Source organism: Chamaea fasciata, unplaced genomic scaffold, assembly GCF_029207755.1.
Source record: "Chamaea fasciata isolate MVZ Bird 193981 ecotype frontalis unplaced genomic scaffold, bChaFas1.0.hap1 SCAF_14, whole genome shotgun sequence".
NCBI lineage: Eukaryota > Metazoa > Chordata > Aves > Passeriformes > Sylviidae > Chamaea > Chamaea fasciata.
In genome coordinates, this window is record NW_027094099.1 from 10003991 (window position 1) to 10031609 (window position 27619).

The 27619-nt window shown below is 38.6% G+C and overlaps 1 protein-coding gene across 3 annotated transcripts; it reads right to left on the bottom strand.

Moving 5' to 3' along the window:
- On the bottom strand, positions 1–27619 carry SECISBP2L (SECIS binding protein 2 like). Of its 3 annotated transcripts, none has more exons than XM_066195951.1 (18): positions 27440–27619; positions 18334–18512; positions 17409–17736; positions 17155–17290; positions 16535–16764; positions 16420–16444; positions 15563–15678; positions 13662–13793; positions 13050–13133; positions 12075–12242; positions 11781–11922; positions 10315–10484; positions 9080–9212; positions 7936–8098; positions 7035–7255; positions 6228–6382; positions 5550–5769; positions 1–4532 (listed from the first exon to the last, which is right to left on the bottom strand). In XM_066195951.1, exons 1-18 carry the CDS (start codon positions 27455–27457, stop codon positions 3859–3861), a joined length of 3294 nt encoding a protein of 1097 aa, XP_066052048.1. In that variant the 5' UTR covers positions 27458–27619; the 3' UTR covers positions 1–3858. The 3 variants fall into 3 exon arrangements, with proteins under 3 accessions (XP_066052048.1, XP_066052049.1, XP_066052050.1); XM_066195952.1 differs by lacking the exon at positions 27440–27619 and adding an exon at positions 26988–27071; XM_066195953.1 differs by lacking the exon at positions 13662–13793.

Genomic DNA, 27619 nt, shown 5'->3' on the forward strand with positions numbered 1-27619 from the left:
TAAATTTCTACAATCATTTTTATTAGTTATGGAAGAACCCCCACTAGTATTTACATAGTGCAAAAAAGCTGTTATTACTCCAAAAAGTATGGTAGACAGAACAGTTATCCTTCATACAGCAAAAAAGAAATGGAACAAACCCCTTCATATTGTATTTTATAATGGTTTTTCTACTGCTTTAACCTAAGTATTACTATAAATTTTAAGACATTAAAGATTAAACAGCTTTCCATATTAGAATCTATTTAAAAAGTAAATTATATGAACTATTTATGAACATTTAGAACGTGGGCTGTGCCAACTGGGTTTCTACTTTCAGCATTACCATTCATTGGTGAGGAAGTTTTGGGCTAGACATTCTCGTGTTTCCTTGTGTGCGGCAGGGTGAGTGGAAACCCCCCATTCCTGGCTTCTATGGCTTGTTTCTGCTGGGTTTTGTTCTGTTAACAAATTGCCATGTCTAATTTTTAAATGGCTGACACTGAAATCAGCTCAACAGTTTCACTAGTTGGCACAACTTCACAAGAAATACTTAATGACAGTTTCAGCAACAGCAGCTTTTCAAACAATAATACTTTTTTACATACATATTTAAAGTAACATTATTAAAATTTAAGCTTGTGTTAAAGAACTGGACAGAACCACATCGTGTAAGCTCCCACCCACCCATAAAGACACCTCTTAGCTTTACCAAAAGAACACCAACAAGTGCATTACTGAACATTTTCTATAATGAATTTTTAAAACACAGGTCAATACTCTGTCACTGTTTAGCTCCAATCCTACAACAGCCTGCACACAACTTAAGCAGATAAACAGGCCACCAATTTAAGCCAGTGGCACTAACACTCTGAAGTATGTGTGAGCAGGATCAGGGCCTTAGCCTTAATCAGACATTGCTACTTTGTCCAGCTAAAGACAGAAGTTCTTCAGAATTTTCCCTTTTAAAGATTTGTAATCCATGTTTTATTATTGACAGAGATACCTAAGAGTATTTATATAAATAGGTTGTATACATAGCCACCTCTATCAGTTTTAAAGATCCCTACCCCTACCACAGATACATTATTTTTGATTTTACCAGATAAAGTATGTGGTGAAATCATTTCTATAAACAATGCCTTAAGAAAAGTAGATTTGTTTCCCGAATAATTATTTTCACAACAAAAATATCTATACACCTATAACTACAGAAACATCTTTCCATGGGGACAGTAACAACCTGTATAAACTGCACACTTTTACACTGAAATAGAAATTCAACTACTTTTTAAAAAAATCATGGTATTGTAGAACATTTCTATGCTTTCTTCTTAAATTCTGTTGATAATAGAACCAAAATTACCACAGTGAGATACTCTCCTTAAGTGCTTCAAGTGGCAAGGAACTTCCCTAATTTCAGATGCAAATGGATCACTCCCAAAGGAATTGCAATTTCATTCTTACAGTTATTGCTTATTCCCAGCTTATCAAAAAGGAAGCACTAAACCCAGTTTTCTTTACTCAGTTTCAGTTTGCTCCCCTAAGGGTGATCTGCCACATTTTAAAAAGAGACTAGTTCCTTATTTGCTGGCAAATTGAGAGATAATTGTAAGTGCTGTATCACTTTCAAGAACTCTATTAAACTTGTAGCAAAATTGCAGTTAAATAGCGGGCTGAATATTACAAGACTTCTTTGATATAAATGTCAGAAAATTTTAAAATGACAGTCCAAGTTCAGAAAAGACATATAAAAAGAAGCGCCTTTGATGTTAATACTTCAAGATCAAAAGTTATTTGAATCACTGGCACTGGAAAAGCAAAAGGAGAAACTACAAACACCTTTGTTTTCTGATGTTCTGGCAAAGTTTTGCCCTCAGTGTATGCACTGATCTCACCTGTGCCGAGATGTGCTTACACATCCAAGGGCGAGTTTTGCTTGTCAGCAGTTCAAACACCTGTCATGTCCTAAAGCAAAAACTCTTAAAACATACAGACAGTAGAAATCTGCCATAGGGACAGTAAAAGGTTTAACATTCAGGAGGCATCATTCCTTAGTCTTTGTTTTCCTATGAAATGCCTGTTCTAACACCTAGGAAGATTACACTAAGGAGCTAAGAACATGACAGTTGTCATAGCAGCTCTCTACACTGCTTATCTACATAGCATTTGCTATGCCTATAGCTATCAAAGCATTATTTACATAATACACAGTTTCTATTATTCTCATTAGCATCCAAAAACCCAGGGCTAGATGACTTCTAAACCTGGAGTCTTATTTTCCCAGTGCAACTTAAAACACCAGCATCACTACTGCTATAAACATTGGTCCCATGTTCCTAAGTGTGACTGAACGCCCAACTCAGCTAACTTCAGTTTCCTGTGGTTTTCAGCCTACCCAGAGGCTTTTCATGCATTTTGATACAAGTGATCAAGAAAAACCAAGTGAAATTAAAAGAAACGTGTTTGCTATGAAAGTGTTATTCACGTGAGTTACTCCTTGGCTACTCCTGCAGTGAAGCTCCTGCTGCTGGCAGTTTCAGTATTTCCCTTGCCAATACCAGACAAAGATGGAAAACAGACTCCTGACGTGCAAGGTTTAGATACACACTCCATCCTCAGTCTGAAACAAATTCCTCATCAGTTAATGCATTTCACTTCAGTATTCAGAACAGAACATGGAACAATTTTCTAGCAACAGGTATGTTTCAGGGCGGGCATATTTTTGTTTCTTTTATCTCTATACCACTGAAATACTTCCCCAAACTACAGGACACTTCCTCATTTCCTGGAGTAACTACTTTCTTCTCTATCTAGAGGTCAACTCCTAAAGCTGTTACAACTGCAAGAAGAGACAAAGAAGCCACATTTTCAGCAGGAGTTCTTAAGATCCATCCTGGCCAAGATCACAGCATGCAGGTGAATGCGGAGATAGCCACCACATCGTTCACACTTGCTGTTAAAGGATTACTCTTGCTTTTTGCAGTGTTATGCAGAATACAATATGCAAAACAGCATTCCTGAGGTAAGTGACAGGAGAGAGAGGAAGTCATCAGTTTACTAAAAGCCCTGAATAGGGATTATGGTTAATGAGTCACTTAGTGTGGTTTGGCAGACAGCAACTGCAGAGAGAATGGGGAATTTTTGTTTTCTTTCCTGGCTTTTTTTCTTTAATGCAATATTTCTACCTTGTAAAGAAAACCTGCAAAACATTAATTACACCCCTCTGGTTTAAAGTTTTTCTGGAATCAAAGTTATTATATCTTATTGTAACCATCTCAGCTATCAGCAGCTTTTTAATGATGCATTCACCAAGATCAAGTAAAAAGCTGCATCTATCTTAGCATAAGAATCACACACAATTTCTCCACTATTTAATTCTCATTAAGATTGCAAATGGCTTTTTCTAGCTTTTCATGAAAGAGAATCATAGTTTTCCTTTTATTTCTAGACAGTACTAGAAAGTCACGGCCAAGTACACTGACAGGCCTAGTATTACACCATACCACCAACATGAATTATTGGTAATTTGTAGGTTACCTGTTTGAAAATAAGCTTGAGAGTCACAACTTGAAAGAATTTTGCTTAAAACTGGTCAGTTACAAGATGTTTCCTTTTACAAAAGATCAAATGAATGCTTACTGACAACTTTTCCACACAGTTTCTAATCTGGGAAATCAATACTGATTAAGACCTATGCTAGTTTTTAAATCAAAAAAGTAACAGACAGCTACAAAAATATCGTTGTGAATTAAATACATGTATTAAATGTTTAACAGTGCAAAATGTTGAGATGAAGCATATGGAATAATGGCTGCAACCTTTACAACAGTTAGTTTTAATATAATTTCTAAAAAGTTCCTGAGTTCCTGCTTATTTTTACGGCATATAGATGGAATCTGTGAGTTCTTTATTCAAAGAACTGCAGATGGTGGGTTTATGTTGAGTGTTACTTGCGTGCTTGTCATTTGTCCATTCCTCCCCATCAGTGATGGGATCAGCCTGCTCTGAAGTCTCTATTTCTTCCTCTTCACTTTGTTCTGCATTGTCTTCTTCAGCACCACTAAGGGTCTTCCCGAGCTGCAGCGTCTCCATAGTTCTCTGGGTCTCTGAAACCCAAGATTCAATTCTGCTATTAAGCTGAACTTCTACAGAAATTGGTTCATGGGTATAATCCTCATCGTCGTCGTCTTCCTCTTCCTCCTCCTCTTCCAGCATTCCTGGCACGAGAGTGCTGGTGGTACTGGTCATGGAGGAATTCAGAAGGTCTCGGCAGCTGCCATCCAAGGATCCTGTTTCTGTACTCTGCTGTGAGGCCCATTCCAGATTGTCATCTGGTTTCACCTCATCTTTGTCACCTGGGGTGGATTTTCCGTGATTTGTTGCTGAGGTAGCGCCAGTTGTAGCCAGAGGTGGTTGTTTATTAAGAGTGGTTTTTTCCATTTGGCCATTACCAGCTTTTTCTGGTACTGCAGCCTTGCACGCGAATTCTCTCTCATTTTCAGAGGTTTCTAACCCATCGGATGTTTCCACCATATTTCTCCAGTTCGTTTCTACAAATTTTGAAAGAAGTTTAAGTAGGAAACATTAACTCCTTGTCTATAAAAATATTTCTCCTGAGCATGCAATAACAGCCTAAATAGCAAAATAAGCTAAAAATATTAATATTCTATGCTTTCTAGGAAAATTTCTACTAGAAAAAAAGAGGAAGAAGGGAAAAGGAGAGACAACAGAAAAAGCTGTGAATTACTTTAGGTTTCTACAGTACCCTACAGCAGACATTACAAAGTTGAAAGTCTGTGCCACTTAGCTTCCTGTGTAAACACCAAATGTAGCACAGAGTAGAGTAAGAGTAGTCAAAAAGGTTACTCTCAAGTATAAATTAAAAGAAAATTGCCACCATCTTAAGTCATTCATTTAATGATTCCTTATAAAATATTTAACTCCTGAAATGAATTCAAGATTCCACAAAAGAATTCACTAAAAAGGCAGCATTCTCTTTAATTCACTGTCAGACCAAAAAAAAAAAGAAAAAAGAAAAAAAAAAAAAAGAAAAAAGCAAAAAGAAGGCGCAGCTTTTGACCTCTAACAAATAGTCTTCCTTTTATATTCCTTTTCATCTGGGCTTAAGCAACTGGATAAATAAATTTGCCTTTTTTTTCTCACAGTAGAATCACTCACTGCCATCTCAAGTTTAAAAATTTAAGCTACATGTCCCATCTTCAGAGACCTCCTATTTTAGTTCCTGCTGTCATCAGCTCTTCCTCTGTCTTATAATCAATTCTGCACTATCAGTTTCAAAACAGTTCAATAAAACTGGAGAATCAACCTCCACTGATGTTAGATATCTATAACGCTTCTGAGCATTAGAAATTATTATTTTCTATATAGTTCTGAGAAAAAAAAGTATTTATGAAATTAACTGAAGACTAACTGGTCTTTTCTTACCCCCAGATATTGTAGAATACTGTAAATTAAGAAGAAGGATGGCATCTTTAGCCACATTTCACAACAAACAGCATTTGGAAAACCCCAGCTTCTATTTACAAAGGTAAATTTAACCTACTTACCATATTCTTTCTCATTGACCTCAGATATGGGTTCAGAAATAACACTACAGAATGAGATGGCACTTGCTGCAGAAGGGTTACGAGAATGACCCATGTGATGTGGGGCCTTCTTGACATTCTTCAAGGCTTCTTCTGCCTGCTCCTGTTCCATTGCAGCCACCATGTCCCTGTAGGCTTTCCTGGCCTCTTCAGTCAGGGATACCAGCTTATTAAACAGATCCTAAGTACAAAGGCAGTTTAATCAGCAGTAATTCTTACTAATAGTTTTCACTTTACTCCTTTCAGTCCAAGGTATACCATAAGCCTCAAGATTAACATCAAATACCTCAACTTCAAGAACTAGTTCTTCTCCGTATTAAATAATAAAAACACCACCCCGGGTTTATGCTACTTTGAGGAGGTGGACATACTTTAGGACACTGTTTTTCTTACATTCTTAAATCTTCCAGAGAATTTCAGACTACAGTTTGAGTCTGTTTAAAAGCTACAACGAGATGCTGTGATCAAAGCATTGCCACAGTCTCTCAGTACCATAAAAACTGAATTTCAAAGAAAAGACACGGTAACAGAGATGACATCAGGGTCATCAAAGGTGTATTACGCATGCTCTTGATGCCAATTCAGTCCTTTACTACGTAATTGTTTACTCCAGCCACTTACGTGATTGGAATTACTCACCTCAGCACCTGAGTAGTTGAAGATACCCACAACACTGACAGGAACCAGCTTGTTCACACAGCGGCCAAGAGCCTTGCGGCCAAGAGCAAAAACAAATGGAATTTCTTGTTCCCGTGCCATGGCTATTACATTATATAGAGCCTCATCCAGTCCACCTTGAAGAAAGCAATTTTAAACAGCTATCTAGTCACTTGAAGTCATTATATGGCATGATACAACTCTCTAAACCACTTTAATGCAGTCAGTCAGTAAAACTTCAATACACACATCAGCAGCCCCTATGTCCCAGAGGATAACACACAATACATTTCAAGTGCAGTGAATGAGTACAGATGAAGGTGATATTATTCTGTATTCCCTACTAGTCCTACACACAAACCAGAGTTTCACAGGTCTTTTCTTAAGCAGAGCTTTGCTATTCTCCTATCTCAGGAAGCCTCTGTTTATACTTCTGGTTGTGGCAAAGTGTGTTGGCTGGCTAACTAACAACTCACATTCCTCTTAAGGAATTCTCCTAAACAGCACCCAGAGCTCAGGACTCTGCAAGGTGTATTGAACACAGAATGAAGTAACACACAGTAAATTTTGATTCTACAATATCTACTTTTCTTTAACCTCTTCAATGAACGAGTTTCTTCCAGACTGGAGTAGAAAAGAATAATGTGGAATGGCAATTACCCAGTTGGAGTCTGGAAGTGCTACATCATGCACAGTAACAAATGCTTCTAACCTTGCTAATTAACACATCTAATCAGCACAAGAGAACTGAAAAGAGCCAAGTGCACCACTTGTTTTTATCATTTATACCTTTTGACTGAATTTTTTCGCAGTTGGGGGATATGATGACACACTTGATCTTGTTGAGTTTCATGTGCTTGGTAACCTCACGCAACCCCATAACGAGTCTTCTCCTCGCTTTAGCTCTCGTGGGATCCTTTTGGTAAATCCGCTCCTGGAAGCTGACAAGCTCTTGCAATAGGAGAGTCACACACTCATCTATTTCTTTACTTAGAACTTGGTTACAGTATCTGTCAATTCAAAACAACATTGACAAGTATCAGCATTGCTACTTCACAAATATTAGCATAACTAACGTTTCACCTGGCCCTTTTGCAAATGAAAATAATTTTACTTCCTCAGAACAGCTAACTTTTCCTAAAGTCATTAAAAGGATTTAGAAATCAGACTGCAAATTGTAAGTTAAAAATACATCCTTAAAATATTTGTATTTGTAGTAATATCCCTTACTTCAATAAGCCAATCAAAAATAATAATAAAAACACAAACAAACACTGCAATAAGTGCCTCAATTTTCTTTTGCTTAATTTAGTACATTATAAAGATACATTAATAAAAAAGCCCTAACACATTAAGAGGTACTATTACAGTATTTTAAGCATTCTTAAGTACTCCTTCCTTTCCCATCCAAAGCATACATAGCCTTCCTTCAAAAATATTTTTCAGCGAATACTCCCACCTTGCTTATTTGCTGTGACAACCAAAGAAAGTCTCAAGTGAGTATGTGTGCATGAATACACACGTGTGTACAAACACAAGCAATCCATTTAGGGGGAAAAAAATACTTGCAGAACCTTCTATTTCTGAAATGTTCATTAAGCTCTTAAATCTACTAAAACTACCCACGCTAAAACACAAGAGTGACTGAAGTGCAAGCCTTGAATTTATACTAATAAAGCAAAACTCTTACTCTCTGAATCTCTTGCTGTGAATTTTGGTTATTGCAGAAGATGCCATTGGACTTCCTATTCCAGAACTAGCAGGTGAACCCTGGGACACTGGGGTCATGCAGTATGGAGAATTCTGACTTGCTGGAGAGAGTGAAGTATCACTAGGCATACTCAGACCAGTTTCTGAAAGGCAATTTTTAAACATTATAGAACACAAATATGGGCTTTTTTATGTAAAAGAAACAGAACCACACTTCTCTTATCACTCCCTTACTTGGTCCAAAGTCCATTTTGAAAACACTAAGTGTTCTAGAAGGGTAGGGGAAAGGGGAGAAAAACTGAACACACATCCACCACTCAGCATGGACTGGATAAACAAGCAATATTTGAATATTCATTAAAAATATCTTCAGCCTTTCTTTGGGTAATTAAAAAAAACAGAAGAAAAAACCTGTTTAAATGTTATTACTCCTTCCAATAATTCCTTACTATTTATATATATAAAATATTCAACTAAGTTATTCCTAGAATGTCTAGGATTTTCCCACTCTAGTCAGACAGATCATTCAGAAGGAAAAAGTTCAGAAGCAGTCTATGTGGGATCCTGACAGACACCTTCCTTCCCCCACCGCCCCAAACATGTTGGAGACATTGAAAATTCTCTGGAGTTTCTCAATTGCTCAGGGCTGCTGCTGCTGAAAACTGACAATCCAGACACTGCAGCTGATTGGCATGTTCAACAAACTGGAAAACCCTATTTACAGTTTGCAACTTCTATATCTGGATACCTTTCAGTATGTTCATCATTATAAAGTACTGTGATCGACACAGCATGGTTAACAAGAGGTCACATTCTGCTTGCTTATTAAAAATACTATCAACTCAGACGTGTGGTGGGAACAGCCACTTGAGATGATAACTAAAATGCTGTATCGAGATCATCTCCTGAGAACCCACAGTGTACTACTGAGCCTTCCACAACTGAGAGACAGACAAGGTATTTCAGAGGAGGGTTTCAATTGCTAGTAATTCATACAGTCAAAAAAAGCTAAAAGATAACATCAATAAATCGTGTGGTATAAGAAGATTAACACAGAATATGAAAATAAGAAGATTAGTACACCTGAGGGGGAGTAATGGGTGTCTAGAGATATAGAGACCAACCTTCCTGAGAGGCCAGCTCCTGAGACTGGTCAGCAGCCAAGTTTAAATGAGCCTCTTTCTGTTCATCAGAACCCAGAAGGCTGTGGTCAGCTGATAAACGGCCTTTCTTCTCTTCTCTCTCTTTCAAAATAATCTAGAAACAAAACCAAGAGCTGTCAGCATCTGAAAATTAGGAGATGCCTGTAAAGAAAAACATCCCTTTCACTGAACATAACACAAAGTTAAGCAAGTTGTTTTGAACCTTCCTACTCATGCCAGGATAGAAACCCTGGAAATCATTTCAAGTTTCCTCTTTGATCACAAAGAATGTTTCACTGCAGCATTTTACAGATTGTACACTCAATACTCACACACTTCTACATAAATAGTACTTTCAAGAGTTTAAGTACTTTCCCAGCTTCCTTTCTGATACATAACATTCACTTACTAACAATTCCTCATCCCCATGCCTGTAAAAGAATACCTTATGCAGGCATACTAGTCATGTTTATGAAGCACTTCAATAAAGACAATCCCTTCTATAAAAGAAAGTGCAGAGGTAAGCAGCCATAGGTATACGGGTATTACTATAATGTTTAATAGCAACAACATAAAAGCCTTGACAACAAAGAACTTAGAGAACTTTTCTGAACAGGTGAATTCCTCTAATTCAGATCACAGGCAGGTCAGAAAAAGGCCTGCATTTTTAGGGCTCACTTTTCAGTATTTTACCTTCTGATCCCCATACATATATACTTCATTCCTTCTGCACATACCTAATTTATGACTGCCTAAATATAGATAGATACAAGCAATTGATTATTTCTAAGTTTACTCAAAACTTGTGGGTTTGCTTCAAGTTCTTTTTCCTACTCCTTTTTATAAAGATGGGTAAAGTAAGGTTAGCATACTACATTGCACTACAGACTAGGAATCAGCCACATGTAAAAAGTATGGAAGCTTGCCCATGTGTCCCAGTGCCTGTAGTTAAAAAAAAACCAACACCCTTGCAATCTGTATTGAGATACATTTTTATTAACTTCAACTCATTATGCAGATATGTAAGTTATGTTATATGTCCAGACCCAAAGGAGAGGGCATCAGTTTAGCAGGAACTGGAGGCAGAAGCTCATTAACTCCCATGCCCTATGCTCACAGGAACTAGACCTCAACGAGGAAAATAACAGGTTGTTATTTTATTATTTTTGAACTATGAGTGTGGGTCACTCAGAACACTCCGAGGTTGGCACATTTACCTTTTTAAGTGCAGTAGGGCGTTTCAGTTTTGCAATCTCTCTCTCTTTTCCTCTTTTCACTTTTGGGGCAGTCGAATCCAAAGGATTAAGGCAACCCATAGATGGCTGTCCCTTTGTTAAGGACTTTCTGCTGGCAGATTCTTTGGTATGAAAGGGAGCAGCACTGCCAACTAAATACAAGACAGATATTAGTTTCACCAAAAGACTTGTCAGTTTTATTTCAACACTGTTTTCAGAATTTCCACTGATGAATTCTCTAAGTAGATTTTCCTTCCTTGGAAAAAAAGCAGTTCATAATGACAGGAAAATTACATCATCAGATATTGTTGCTTCCAGATGGTTTTAAGCTTTCTTCAACTAAGCCTCATGTTTTAGGAAACTGTGGATTCCAGGAATTATTTTAATAAATGGGAAGGGGTCTCTTCTCAAATGACTATACATAGCTTTATTAGTTAGATGACTATGTTAAGATAAATCAGAAGTATTTATCCAAACATTGATTTTCAGTTGTTAAAGACTTGAATAGTTGACAGGACAAAACAGATGAGAGAGTGCAACATGTAGTTAAGTGGATCTTTTGCCAGAAAGAATAAAATAAGTGCTGTCTCCAGTGGAAATGCCAACAGTTCTTTGCTGAGCTTTGTTTGATATAACCTTGCCAACTTGAATAAATGTTTGAACACTGCTGAAATTCAAAGCAGGTAAAGAAACCAACACACAGAAGGAAAATGGTAGCTATGTGCATAACGATGGACACTAGGCTACATACAAGAGCTTGGGAATCAGACTGGGGGGTTATAATAAGTAATTACAAAAATGTCAATTCTGCATTTGGCAGCAAGTATTAAAAAAGCTAACGTAATGTTGCGTTGATGCAGACATAGCAAAACAGCATAATTGTATACATTCATGATGGAACTATAACCTAATATTCTGTGTATGCCTGTGTATGGGACGTTATGGATGGTAAAAGCATAACATAGAAACAATGGGCAGTTTAAGAGATAAATTTGATTTGAGAACGCCTTGGGTCAGGAGACCTTGAACCCTAAACAGCAGAAATGGGGAGAAGATCCTAGGGACATAGCCCTCCATATAACAATCATAGGTATCCTCTCTTTCAAAGAGTACTTTAAAATATCTTCAGTAGGTGTTCCTTTCATGTATTCATTTCAGCACTGTGTTTCTCTCAGGACACAAATCCCGAGTTTTGAATAGCAGGTCTTCTAAAAAGACATTTGGCCTCAGTTCTGTATGGATTTTCACCATTGTGTACTGCAGCTCAGAGGGTGACAGCACAGGTAATTTATTGAGAAATACATTAAAAATAAGCTTTCCAGGTTTTTATCATGGTTACATTCAAAAACTGAAACTTGACAGAAAGAAAAACATCTAAGATGTTCAGATCAATCACATTCATGTTGGCACAAAATGTATTTAGCCACTGCCAGGCAGATTAGAAATACCTGTGTATGAGAGAGGCCTGGTGTTGGTGATCTGACGAGCTTTCATTGCCTGCTGCTGCTTTTCAAGAGCTGCTAACATGTCCCCCAAATCCAACTGAACAGGGGTCTTGCTCTTCTTTCCAGCTGCTTTTGATAAAGCCTCCTACAACAGGAACATGGCAGACAATAAATACAAAGAAACAGTGCCTGCAACATTCTTTACAAAGAGATTCCTGCTATTAGAGAGTCAGAGGAGCAACAGGTAACTGAACCTCCTCTTGACCAAGGGCTGTGGGTGGGCAGGGTGCTACACACCTGAAGTTTTTTCTGTTCCATGCTTATCTCTGAATACTCTTGAGCTGTTGCAAGTGCTGCAGCCAAGGCCTTCTTCTTCTGACTTTTTGCACGCTTTGGTACAGAGGTTGTAATGGGAATTGGAGTTTGGACTATATTGATTGGAGAATTCTCTGGTAAGTCATCCAACTAGAATTTTAAACAAAATACAAAACACCCCACAGTTAAAAGAGCTTTCTCTCCAGACCTCCAAATATGAGGCATTTCAGAAACCAAATCACCCAAGGCCTTGATTATGTCAGTTAGGTAATTAAAGCTAGATGACACAAGTTAATAAAACTTACTTATATTTCATTTTTGTATGGGAAAGCTATTCTATTTAGCTCCAATTATGGCTTTAGAAGGTTGTCCAGTGTGATTACTAAATAAAGCATTTCCCCCTCCCCAAGATTTCACATAGGACTTGACTTTCCTGGAAAGCAGCCAAATAGATTAAACAGTCTATAAGCACAGTTCTGCAACTAAATATTTAAGTAGACCACATACTAAAAAAAGTACCTTTCCAAAAACTGCCTCCACAGCCTTAAAGCAGATTCAGTCTGAACTTAAAGAAACTACACAAACTGTAATTATTTTGAAAAACTGATACCATTACTACATATTAATATCAATTTAGATTTAACAATTTTAAGAGATGTCTGCATGAAAGTACCATGATGTAGCAGTCCCAACTTGAGATAGTCTGTGATACTGAGTGTCTGTAACATGTACCTTACAATCTCATTAGCAGAGAAAAATCCTGAAGTTTTTTTCTTTAAGACGAGTTCCCTGCACCACTTATTTTACCTGGCATTTCTTTAGCATCCAAGGCTGGTAACAAACCCCAAGATCATCACAATTATTGCAATGTAAGTCTTGTAGCAGAGATTCATAGAAGAATTACAAAACTGAATAGTCTCAAAAGACAACGCTTTGCAAAAGAAAATAATTACTTACTACTTTGGGTGAGATCTTTTGCTGGATGCTACTACTTTTGCTGCTGCCATTGTCACTATTCAGCTCTGGGAATTCATCTTCATCCTAAAACAATACAGAAATTAAGAATAAAAAGGATGGAACCAAAGTCACCTGAGGAGCATCAACTGAAACTGCTTAAGGTAGAAAAACAAATTGAATCCCTGAGTCCCACGTAAGCTAGAAAGGATTAAGTGACACTAACGGAAAATAATGAAAAATTAGGAAAGAATTTCTGTATCCATATAGTATTTTCTTAAAAAGAAAAAATTACTTTTTTACACAAAAATATCCTGTTACAATTAGAGGAGATAAACCAGCAAACACACTAATTTCTACTCACAAGTGAACAGAAAAAGTTACTTGAAGGCTGCTTATTTCATCTCTCAACCACAGTGTTCTAAATTACGGTGCTTTACACAACACCCAAATACAAATCTTTTTCTGTACACAATTAAAAGATCATCTAATAAGTTAGTGACCTTGACTGTACACCTCTTGGAACCAGAGGTTTTGTAACTTCCCTTTGAGAACATCACTTATTCCACACACAGCTGGCATTGCTACTAAGCAACTGTTTTCATCCAACAGTACCTCAAAATACAGAGGTTCAGGACTCTGCTCTGCTCTGCCTGCCTGGCTTGTAGCTAAAGGTTTTTCGTGTCGTTTCTGCAAACTCTGCCTTCTTTCTGAAGATGTGCTGTTGGCTCTGCATCTGAAACCAGACTGAAAGAAACATATGTGATAGGCATTTTGTAATTTCAATTTTTCAAGCTATGTATGGGCATGCACAAGCCTGCTAATTCGAAACTAGGTACAGTTTTTAAAGGATTAATTGCGTTTTGGTGCTCTGATTTTTTTTGGTGGGGCTTTCTGGTGGGTTTTTTGGTTGTCTTTTTCTTTAAAGCCTGCACAAAAATTCTACAGACAGTACCAGATTATTCCTCCCCTTCAAGACAATTCATCTTTAAATTCATAACTTAAATAAAAATGTTTCTTTTGGCCAAACAAGAAGAAACTCAGGGGCTGCTGGTGACTAACTGCCATAAACCCTGAGGAACTGTCTGTAACCATATTCACTGCAAAGAACCTTCTCCTACTTCATAATTATTCTGCATGCAGTTACTGGCTTTTCAACACATTTTTTATGACAATGCACATGCACACAGCTCTCTAAAGGCCAGAGACAGCAGAATATGGTATAAGCATTCTTCTGTTTATTATATGACAGGTTGGTGGAAACCATGTGCAAGACTGGTTGGCAAAAACAAGTGGATGACTTGAATTTCACATTGATACTTACCTATTTCTCAAGAAAATTTCCTACAGACCTAATACCAATTTAGTTTCAACAGAAAATAGTTTCTAGGACAACTCTGCCTTGAGGTACAGTGAATTTGGCTGAGGCAACCTCATTTAAAACTTTTTGTGCCAGCTTTGTTTTTAAATATCTAAAATAACTGCCAGATTCAGAGTCTAAACGGTGACTGGATGAGAGAAAGTCTGGTTCTTCCTATTCTCCCAATGCCATAAACTAACAATAGTGGCTTCTAAAGCCTCTGATTTGACAACAGGTTATAAAAAGATTCAGAACTGCTACACTGCCAGATTACAAGCATCCACAAGCTTCTTCCTATAATAAACCCACAGTTACCAAACAGGAAGATTCAAGACAATTTAACAATTCCATCTAAAAACCTAAACGGGCCAAGCTGGCTCACATATGTTTGCACAAACAGGCACGTTTATACAAAGCTCCCACTTGGAGCTCAGATTTCTTGTCTGCAATACCAGAGTTCAAGCAAAACCTATGTTTAAACAAAGGGAAATGTTCTAGCCTTCTTTGTACCTTCTCTGGACCACCTGCCCAAATAAAATCTCTCAAAATTAGGAAGGCCATCTTCTTCTTTCTCCCCACATATGAATTACAGAAACCCTGTCCCACAAAAAGATATTCAAGCTTTAGCATAAAAGAATTTTAAGCCATTAAGCAATAATAAAAATGCCCCAAAACAGTATGCTAATGTAAATTTTAAAAAGAAAGTTTTGAAGACAACAGGAGTGAGAAGACAGGATTCTAGTTCACCACCACCTCAGAATCTTTCTTTAGAAAGTTTGAGAATTTTTTTTTTTCTTCTAAAGTGTGAATGGGTCAAAAATTGAACTAACTTTTCTACACCCACACTATCATCACTTCACAGGTTGCTTTGTATGTGCAATGTTCTTCCTAGGTAAATACACATAAAGCACAGGCTATAGGCAGAAGACTGTCACAGACATTAAATTACACACATATATATATATGATACAGAGCTAGCTCAAAACCCATACCAGTTAGAAATGTGCAAATGTGCAACTAGACTTTAAGACTGAGTTTTTATATTGTTTATATTAAGTATTTTTGTATGTTAATTTTATAATTCCCTCTGAACTCCTTATTTTCCTATATTATAAAAAGCCACAAACACTTCAACTGAGAACCACTGACAGCATACCTGCGGATTATTTCTTTGCTCAGCTTGTCGTCCACCTCTAGAAAAGGTTGGAGTTTTTTCAATCCAAGGTTTTTTTTGAGTTGCTTGGGAATTTACATTAGTCCAACCTATACCAGCTGAAAGAGAAGTGCCATCTATGAAAAACTGATCTAGTATCCGGAACATATCATAATGATTCATATGCCAGCAGAGCCAGGAACACAATCCTGATACAAATCAAGTTCTTGGAGAAAGCCTATTCTACTGCAACAACACTTCCGTAGCTATTTTTAGATGTTGGCAGAGTCACCTTTACGGAACACTCAAAGCTGCCAAGAATCGATCACCACAAAGCAGTAAGAAAGGAAATCTCAGGTTCACATCCATACCAATTTCTATTCAGTCATAAACAGCAGTCCCTGGCATTACCTACAACTACCAGGCTAATCAAACTGTTTGTTCATGACATATGTAAACCTTCTAAAAAGTATCAGTGCTTCTGAAATAAAGAATGAGAACTCCTTGGCTCTGTTACTACCCAGGTATGAACTGCAGCCCAAAAGGGTAATGAAGCCTGAGGACAAACTAAACAGGAGCACAGTTTTGTCTGAATGTTTCCACTGGAGTCTCTAGCTTTTTTTAACCCATTAAAGACAGGCAGCTGTTAATAAATTATTAGTGATGGCTATACACTTGTTCATTCAGTAAGTAACAAGTGTCCTAGTGGAGGTGGTTGGAAATCACAGTAAAGATACATCCTCAAAAGTATCTAATCATTTAGAGCACCATGCTGGAGTAGATTAAGAGGTATGTAAAGCAAAAATAGAAATGCAACCCTGCCAAATTTTAAATATCTCACCAGTAAAGGCAATGCTTACTTGTATTTATCGATGGTTCTACAACCTAAAAAGGAAAAAAAAAGCAATTATTTTAGTATTTTCATTAGTCTGTGGGCTACAAATATAGTTAAGTTACTCAGTTACGTTTACATACATTCATTGCACAAGAATCTGCATTTCTGGAAGCCATAGCTGCAGCCTGGTTATTGCCATGCTTAGGACTGCAATAGCCACTGTCACTGTCGATGTCGGCCTCGCTGGCGCCCTGCTCGCTGGAGGACTCGGCCGCGGGGTGAGACGTTCTCCTGCGCCGGCCCTTCGACTTCCAGAGCATGGCCGAGGCACTCTCAGAAAGGGACTTGTTGGCTATGTCCGAAGGAAAGTCTGCAAGAAACAATAAAAACAAAATTACTTGCACAGGAATTGTTAACAGGTGTGAAAAAGCTACAGAACATAAAAACAAATTTTAAAAGTCAGTCTTTGTACTAAACCAGCATTGAATTTAGATTACGTCTAGGTCCAACTGTTATTGATAACCAATTCCTTCAAGAGTTAGCAAAGTCTCTGCAAGAGTACCATGTCACTGCAACATTGCATGGCGACATACTGAGTAGGTATCTGCAACCATCACCACCTTTTCTTTACTGTCCTTTTGAGCTGCTAAGACTTCTCTTAAAAGCTGCATCTAAATCAGGTCCACCCTCTTTAGAAAAGATGACAACTGACATGTAGTTCTAATTATTTCATACACCCAGAACTTAAAAAACAAATTACCTGTTTGCTGCGATGCATCAACCAACAAAACAATCTTTGATCTGTTCTCAGGACCTGATGAACTGGTCTCCTTCTGAGTGGCAACATTTTTCACTGGAGGACGTTTACTTTTTATGTGCATCTGTAACTGCTGTTGCTGTTTTCAAACATTGCCACACACACAAAAAAAGTTGACAAAAAATGAGATATATGCTTCCCGTGCAAGGACATTTTCTTTATACGGTTCTACATATCCTAGTCAAAAGCAGACTTACTTTTTGAATGACTGGTCCCCTGTTACTGCTTCTGCTCCGCTGAGTGGACAAGGGGAAGTGGACCTGGCCTGATGGGCTGGGACGCTCAGTGCACTCTGCAGTAACAGTACTCACAGCATTTGCTGTTTGAAAGGGTGCAGGATAGGGCGTAGGGAAAGGATGATAGAAACCCATGACTTGAGCACATGGTGCTGGCATCAGCTGATAGTAAGTATATTCTGTAGAAACAGGTGGCTGCGCAGATATTATAGGATAAGCAAGGTATGGTCCTGCAGGATTTGGGCTGGGTTGCTGCCATCTGATGTCATTGTTATATAATGGAAATTGTCTATTAAAAAAAAAAAAAAAAAGGAAAGAAAACTGCTCAGTAAGTCTTATCCCTCTCAAAGAAAATTCAGACCTTTATTACTCCTTCAAAAACAACAGTTCTATTATAAAAAGCTCCTAAACTCAACCTATTTTAACTATTTATGTGAATAAATCTGGATACAGCTACACATAATACTGAATCAGCTACATGGCACCATGCCATGGTTCACCACGTACCATGTTTTACTATGGCAGGACCCAAGCTGGACACCCAAAGCTTTGCTTCATTCAGAGAAGCATCAGAGATTCAGATAAAAAAACCTCCTGACTGCCCTAGAAGATCAAAAAGCACAGCAGGCGACTTTGGGAGGGATTTGTACCAGACTTTCATAGTCAGGAAAAAAAAAAGAATATAAATGGAGAAAAGCAAAGGGAAGAAAATAGGTAAAAGACTGAGGACAAAAAAAAAAAACTTCCTCCTCATACACGAAGGGTTAAATATGATGAACAAAAAAGCTGAATACACAGCCCACAATCACTGACTCGCCTCAAGCCGACAAGTTTCAATGCATTTAAAAACAGATCATCTTCTATGTAGATCACAACCACTGATTACCTGTTGGATTGATTTTCCTGTACAAATGGATAGCAAGTGATCAGGTAGCTGGGGATTGGAGTTGGTTCCATGCCATTAATTCCTCCGCTGTCGTTAGGAAGCGCCATTGGGATCATTAGTGTTTCTGGACCCTTCTTCTGAGGAATAAATGGTTCTACTTCAGCTGACAGCTTGACATTCTTAAGAGAAAAGAAAGTAAGTCTTCATTAATTACAATCATAAATTGCTTGGGAAAATTTAGATTCATGAAGTTGTACGCAAAGTACCACGAACAGCAGGCAAATGGATGACAAGGCTACAGGATTTCTGCAGTAAACCAAGAGACATGGAAAACAGTTGGCAAGTGCTTACTGCACCCTTCCAATCAATGCAGGGTGTAATACAGATCACTAACATTTAGCATTTGTGTTAACCTTTACAAGTGCAATGCAAACACTAATTAATTTAAAAGGTACTGAAGCCCAGATCTTGCAGAGGATATATGAGTTGGAGCACAGAACAAAACCAAATTAGCACTGTATGTGGAGCACTGTTGTGTAGGCTCTCAGAAGTGAAACCAACATATGGAAGATGTAGTAATGCCTGGCCTGCTCTATAAAACTGACCATGTTTCTAGGCAATTATAAAAAAGACTCTTCAGCACTAAACCATGTGCAAAAAGATGATGCACCACAGAAGAACCCTCCCCACAAATTCTATGTGCAAAACTCGAACGCACTTTAAAGTGTTAAGATTGTGATTAAAGGCTGCCATGAAGCAGGCTTAGTTTTAAACTGTGCTTTCAAAGAAAAGTATCTCCCCAATCCTGAAGATGTCCTCAGTTTAAGACGGTTTTGCTCACATTTTTGGTTTTGTACAACATATCTTCATCACCTCCAGAACATCCACATGAGCTGAAACAGTTAAATGGGAGCTCCGAAAGTACCATAGCAAGTAGTCCCACACCCAGCACACACTTCTCACTCCATGCCTTTGCTGTGTCACATCCACAGTCCATCCAGAGACAGCCTTTCCACCCAATACCTGAATCTCCAGGTCCCCAAAACTTATTCTACTTAAATAAAATCCCATATTGGTTTAGCAGCATGGGAGTGGAAGAGGTGGGAAAGGCAAGTCCAAAAATTTATTTGAAAATACAGTTGTCCCAATGAAAAAAGTATGTCTTTCAAACTGACAAGACACACTGTTCTTGGCAGGAAAGTGTTTTTTAATGGCTATTCTGAAAACACTTATGGCTATGATATGGACATAAAGATATAGATGGAATACAATATATGGAAGGATGTCCCATCCCTTGGCATCAAGGCCAGCTTGAATGGGGCTTTGAGTAATCTGATGTAATGGAAGGTGTCCCTGCACACGGCAGGGGTTTGGAACCAAGTGATTTTTAAGGTCTGTTCCAATGCAGGGCAGTCTGATTCTATAAGCACAGACACACAAGTATCACTCCTGCTGTGCAACAAGGTCTGCATTACAGCAGAACAATCACCTTCATATCAATTAAATGCATTTCTTTATCATTAATGATGCCTTGTTTACTCCAATACAGTCAACAAATGATTAATAAAGCAATTAAGGGAGGCTTTAGGGCTCAAGGAGAGGGTGAACATTCCTTTCTTCTACAGTAACTCTTCTAATTCCTGAAGTTCCATTCAGAGGAAAAGCTGTGGGGCAGCAGCGCCAAACTGGTGCAACACAAACCAAACCCAGCTCTACCCAGAGCTTCCTCTTCAGCCTCGGGCACATCCCTCGTGACTCACCTACCCCCCTGCAAAGCTCCAAGGCATTCTCCTCAAGGCAAGAGAAAAACTTCTCATAATTTTTAAGTGTTTATGTACAGTGAACACATAGTAAGTACCAGAAATACCAACACTGAAATCCCTCCCTGAAAGCTAAGAGGGTTTTTTCTATGCTATTTCAAGACTGTGAGGCAAAAATAATTGCTTAAGAATAGATTCGCTTATGGGCTGGCCTACAGAGTTAGATCAGAGATTATTCTGAATTGGAAGATACCCACAAGATCATCGAGTCCAGCTCTTAAATGAATGACCCATATGGGGATTGTACCCACAACCTCGGTATCACGAGCACCCTGCTCTAACCCACTGAGCAATGGAAACATTAAAGGAACACACCAAGGCTGCCCCATCCACGCAAGAACACGCAACAGTAAAACTAGCATGAGTGCTTGATAAATGTGGTATTCCTAAGGAAACACTGAAAACTGTCAAACAACTATTCCTAACCTGCTGGTCACTGTCCCACCACAACATGCCAAGTGAACTTTCGCCAAGATACTAAAAATAAACTCCAGTACTGGCTCAGAAAACAGTCAAAACATTCTATTTGTCATTCATGTTGAGACCAGAGTTCCCGTTTTAAGGATCTTTCCTATGTGGCTGTCTGCTCTTTCCCTTATTTGGGAGATTTACATGAAAATACAAAAATCATTCTTTATTGACAAGTCTCTTGCAGAATGGTGTCATGACAATGATGTTTGTGATATCGTACTACACCATCACTCATTCTTAGGATTATGAGAGAACAGCCTTTCACATCAGATATTAAAAACAGACCTGTAACTGATCCAAGCAGGAAGCGAGTGATTCCCACCTGCTGCAAGGGTGCCAGAGCAAAATATTTCCTGTCAATTCTCAAAGATAATCCCTACCTTACTTTTACATCCAAGGTAGATTGAATAAAATCTGACTTATTTAAATCTGTCCAGCAAAAAAAAGGGTATGTTGAGGTTTTTGTCTGTTTGTTTTAAATTTATTTTAAAAATCTCCACAAGATTCAACACCCTTATAATGTAATTTTATGATTTTAGGAAAATAATTCACATTATTCTGATTGGTTTTATTAGGTTCAAATAATGCAGACATAGCCAAACTAGAAAGACGGCTTTAATTCTTCCTTTCCTGTTGCCCAGTCTCTTATGCAGGTTATGATTACTATTGCTATGACAGAGCAATTGCCTGATATATTTAATTATCATTTTCTGTACAGCTCAAAACAAGTTTAGCTTACCTGTAATGGTAAAATAAAGATACAGCAGATCTTGTGATCATAAACACATATGAGTGCATTTGAAAGTTAAATCCTTTTTTTGCCTACAGACCTTGGGGTGCGTCTGTTATTTAAAGGAATCAAAACTGCATTTCACACACCTCTTACATGCATTATAGCTTAAACCTTTCTCTAGCGCAGTTCAGTGTGCACCCACAGGTTTGGTTGGTTTATGCCAGCTGGGTTCTTTTAAACCTTCCAAGAAACTTATTTTGGCAAAGGATTTAGGAAAGGAAAACTTCTGGTTTCAGATTTTGCATTTTGTTCTGTATTGCACATACACATATATACGCCAACTCATCAAAACAGCAACTGAAAACTTAGAAACCTCAAAAGGTTTTGAAAAACTTAGAAACCTCAAAAGTTTTTGAAACACTCAAAAGGTGTTTCAAAATCATTCTGCAAGCATAATACATCCAATCCTCACATAACTTACACATTTCATTAGACAACAAGGCCCCATTTTCACTTTGGGGTAGAAAACAGAAAGCCAGCTCAAGTTCAGTTTATCCATCAAACTAAATTAACTTCAACATATTGCTTCCTTAGAGCATTTTACCTTAGTCTTTCAAAAATACTTCAAGATTTCTGTGCTTCACAAGCTGTGTCTTCAGAAGAGGGCAGTAAACTTGTCAAACTTAAAGCAAAAAGGGGAAAAAAAAATGTACTAAGTCAGGTCAGACTGCTAACCAAATCAAAAACATCAAGCAAATTAACTCTCCAGAGTGGTTCTCCAGACATCTCAGCACATTTCACAGATGGCCAGTGGTTTCACTGGGCAAGTGAGGGAAACAAAAGATCAACACTAAGTAATTTGTCCAAAATTATCTTCGATCTTTTTAGGGCTATAGATGTCTCAGCTAGGGGGAAATGTTGGTGACAAGATAGACAGCAAAGTAACTCCACTTTTTGATAAACGGCCTTCTACCTTCATAGTGTAAAGAGAAAAATTGAAACAAGGAAAAAAAAGAACCATCAATCAATTTACTATAAAGTAAAGGTGCTGCTAATTTCTCTTGCATTGGACAAGCAGAAGGTATCTCCTGCTGGAACTTGTTTTTAATTCCAACAGGAAAGGCTCCTTTGGTGAGCTACAGAAACAACAATACCAAAGCAGCAGTTTGGTGGTGGGTTTGGTTTTTTAAGTACTGACATGCTTAAGACTCAGTGGAAAATGCAACCAATAACAAATGAAGTAAACTACAGAACACAAGACAAGCTCCTTTTTGTTTCAGAAGCAATCAAAAAGTGCATAAAACCAAGTGCATGCAAATATATGTGAACACAATTCCTCAGAGATTTCACCCACACAGTACAAATGGAGTGCCAAGTGCACATGAGCAGCACAAACAGGACTGATCATGCCACTGGTTTGTAACCACAGACAAGAAAGATTTGTCAAACACAAAAAGATTTGGGAGAAGGCTGCTGCACTTTCCCTAATCCTTACAACACAGCTCTTGTGATACAAGCTTATGCTTTAACTTCTCTCACAGTATTGAGATTTACTCTAACCCACATCCTCTAAAACAAATCAGCATTTGGCCACTACCATCAGTAAACACAAAACACTAAGTGTGGTTTGATCACGCCATCAAAAAGCAAACACTGAAAATACTGCAAGACTTATTTTTGACTGCAACTTTGTCATGTTTATTCAACCTTCCATATCACAAAGCCAAACAAGGCTTTCTTGAAATCAACCTTTGATAACCAAACTCAATTCTAAATATAAATTTAAGTCATGCTGAAACATCAGATTTTCAATCAGCTGCCTATTAATGGAAACACACCCCTACAAAAGGAACCAAGATTTAGACAGAAGCTTCTTTTGTAGATACCCCTAGTTTCAATTTACAAAACGTTTTGCAGTAGCTCATTACATATTTCAGTCCAACAATTACAAGTCTTTCAAGACAGCATATATACTGAAGAGCTCCTTTGTTTCCTATATAAAAGCTACTGTAGTCATCAACAGCTGCAAAGACAGAAGATGACACAAGCAGGAACAGACTGGTAAACTTTGTCCTATAGTTATAACACTGTACTTTTAATCTTAGAAAAGTTTTTGTTCATTGTAGCCTAATGTCATTCAGCATTTTCCATTAAATAGGATCTCTGTCATCCTGCTCTCAGAGGAGAACGCTTAGATATCAATCTCACCATTTACAGGGTGAGAAAATAGACAGATGCCACATCTCAGAGGCCTATAATAAAATCAGCTGCTTTACTGTCTCAAGGTCTGGAAACAAGAAGTCTCATCCCAGAGTAAAATAAAAAACATAGCTAAAATTTTTGGGCTGTCTTTTTTTTTTTTTTTTAAGAAAAATAACCCTGTTTTTGAATTCTGGATTCCATCATTTAAACGCCCGTGTTAGTAGTAAGGCGAGTCACAGTTCACCTATTTTAAGATAAACTTTACAAATATGGAAGTCATTGTTTCTATAATTAGTTGCTTCTAAGTGGCAGATACCTCGGGAATGGTAAATATGCAGTCCAACTGGAAACACCAGCAGCAGGCCATTTAACTAAGCACAGAATTTAACCTTCCCTATTTACATTTAACATAGTGATTTCAACACAGCACTTAAAGCAAATATACTATGAAGTGAGTCTTTCCCTTTTCCCTGAAGCTCATAAAAAGGCATAAAAAGGGAATCGAGCAAAATTCTCTTCCCTTTCAAAGGATTAAGTATAACGACCAGAACATAAAAGCTAAATATTTAACATTTTTACCTATATGTAGAAAACAAGGAAGTGGCACAACACGACAAGTTGGCATATTTAAACTCAAAGCCAGAATATTATAAGAAACAAAGGGGAAAACTAAAATTTAATACTTACATTTAAACTAAGCTTGTCCAAAGACAAAAAAAAAACTACCAAAAGGATCCTCTTCACTTACCTACTTTACTTAGCACTTAACAGTAAAAACTTCTAAACTCATGCTGTCCAAGTGTAGCAGTAATATTTCAGTGCTTTGTAGACAGTGTACTAAAAGGATTAATCCAAACTATTTATACATAGCAGTTTCCTGATCTCCACACACGAATCGATGATAAATAATTTTGTGCTCAAACATTTAAGATATTCATGGAATCACATCAATAACACTGGTAATAATAACATCAAGACAACACCAAACTCACAAAATCCAAAACTGTTCTGCACTTTCAAGATTCCAAAGCAAGCGATGTGCAAACAGGACAGGAAGCCAGACATTTTCTAGTTTGCCTCAGTTGAAAAATCTGCCATGGGTAAGAAACACTGAAGGAAACTGGACAGGATAAAAGAGCACAAAACATTGATCTAGATCTACTTCCACGGCAACCATATTATGAAGCCACCTGTTGAGTGGTCAAGAATAGCAGAGGCAAGCAGAACAGGCTGCCTTTAAGCAACACTAACAAAACACAGGTCACTGATTTTGCAACTTCACCTGATTTCTCAACTGTACTACAGGAACCAACTATCTTAGTCACAGGGCAAGACAAAAGTATAAGACTGAGAAAAATCAAAGCACAGCACTACCTTTGAAAGGGGAAGTTGTTTCTCTTTAGTTTTCTATCATATTCTGCTTAAACAGAAAGAGCATCAGAGGTCATCTGCTGAGTTTTCTCTCTTGTAGAAAAATAACCCACACTTAACTGCTGAAACACATGCACTTTTTAATGGGAACAATTTTGGTTTGGTGTAGACAGAAGTAAACTTACACACCCACTACAAAAATTACAACTACTCCTATCATAAAAGAATTGCTTTAAGCAGCTTTATCGTTTTCATCTATGTCAGCTGCCAAAATACCACTGAGCATATTATAACAAGTCATATAAGAATTGAGGTAACAGAAACCTTAAAGGCAATCCAAAAGGAACATCTTTTTTATCAATTAGGCGTCCAAATGATCTTGTGACAATAAATTTCATACTGACTCACTAAGCCAACACCACAAAACTCTGTTTATCCATCAAAAACATTTGTGATCTTCCTTTACTCTTGAAATACCACACTAACACAGTACAATAGTCCCAGCTGCTCATGCTCTTAATTCCACAGTAGTTACTCCTATAAGCACATACAGTTACTATACTGTGCCTGAAAGAGCATTCTGAGGAGAGAATGAGTACCGCTAACACACATTTGCAGCTTTGATACTCATTTATCAGATGTCATGCAGTACAGGCACAGAAAAAAGGCCAAATAGAGAAAAAATGAAATGGCTCCCAGAACTGATGCAACCTTACCAAACACTTACACTGGTAACAATGATTACATTCAATTCTTACAGCACAAAAGGTTCAAACCCAGAGCATCCAGAGTCTCCTAATCAAGATGCTACTGTATAATGAGCAGACAAAAGCAACAAGACTGTTGAATCATTTTAGAAACTCATCAGGTATTAATTATTTGTCTGCCTAGAAGCCTTACTAGGGGATAAGGAACTAACAGGACCAGATATGCTGCAAACATAATAAACAGGACAATTCCTGTTTCAGAGTTTAACTACACCTTCAAGTTGAAATACTGCACTTAGTTAAGACAATCACTCAGAGTCAACACTTTGTACTGTAAATAACGTAACAACCCTGTTTTCATGAACTGTTTTGACAGATGAAAAGAGAATGGTTTGATAAGGACGTGTGTGTGAGCCTCCAGTACTGAAGAGCTCAAACAACAAGAAATAAATATTTCAAAAGTGTACTGCAGTACTAATTACAGATGAAATAAAGAGTGAAAAACCCCAGCACACCAAAATCCAAGATTTTAAAGCAAAAAGTAAAACAGATTGAACTAATGTAAACTTTACAGAATAACATCAGGTTTTCTACACGAAGGCAAATAAAAAGCACAAAAAATTAAAATCATTATCACACCACAAAGCCCAGGAAGAAAGCCACAGTGGGAGCCATACTGCAATAAGACACACTGTTCACAAGCTTCCTTAAATATACGTACAGAATGAAAAGTAGTGTATCTTTAGAGTCATTAAAGCATTATTAGTCATTATCTACTTGGCTACAGGAACCTGTGTTATTTTATTCCTTAACCCTACAATCAGAACCCCTGGAGATGCCAAAGCTGAAAACTAGGAAACAAAGAGCAGCAAATCACCAATTTTCAACACATTCTGCTGAAACAGAAGCTTAGAAGTAATATCAGGCTCTAACAGATGACATCATTCATTTCAGATACATCTTTTAGAAGTACCTCCTGATGATGAAATGTTTTATTGCAAATATGTAATAATCATACACAATCTTAAGTCCCTGCTTCTGTTTCTTCATACCTACATTTTAAAAGCTCTTAAAAATAATGCAAACTAATTACGTCGCAAAGCCAAGTTTAAAACGGAAGAAAAAAAAATCCAGCGACCTGTAGAATTAGTGAGCTACACCCACTGAGCTCTGAGGAGACCATCAGCTGTGTCCTATCACTGAAAACTCCAACCCAACCGTGACATTTGCAGGATTTCGACAACAGTGATACCTCACTTGTGTTGCTAAGTTCTCAAAAAAACCTGCTTCTTTCTCAAGACACCAAGTCTCTACTAATGACCAGGGAGGCTTAAACTACATGTCACTTACTGCAATACTTCCCTAAGACCGCAACAAAGCCTGAAGGAACAGGGGGAGAAGAACCGAATTCCGAATTCCCAGGGGAGCCGCTCCCGGGTTCCCGGTTCCCCCGGAGAGCCGGGCCGGGCGCGGCCTGACGCCTCCCGCCCGGAGAGGGGAGAGGACGGCGCCGGGGCCTCACACCGAGCTCCGGCTCCCGGGCCCGAGAACGCCCCGCCGGCCCCTCCCGAGGGCCGCTCTGGGCCGGGCCGGGGCGCGGCCCCTCACGGCCGGTCCCGGCGCCCCCCGCCCCGCAGGCCGCGAGCCGCGCCCCGCCCTGCCGTGCCCTGCCGTGCCCTGCCGTGCCTGCCCGCCGCTCGGCCGCTGCCACGGCCCTACCGGGGCTGACACGGCCGGGCCCGCTCCGCTCCCCGCCCTCACCGCCGCCCCTCCCGCCGCGGCTGCTGGCGGTCCCTTCGCACCTTGTCCGCTTTGTCCATGGCTCCAGCTGCGCCGGGCGGCGGCTCTAATGAGGGCGGCGGAGGGCCCGGGCCGCCTCCTCCATGGCGCTGCTTCCCCTACCGCGCTCCGCACACGCCCGGAGCGGCGCCGGCCCCGCTCGCGGTTATCACGGGAACCGGGACCGGCTACGCCACGGCCGG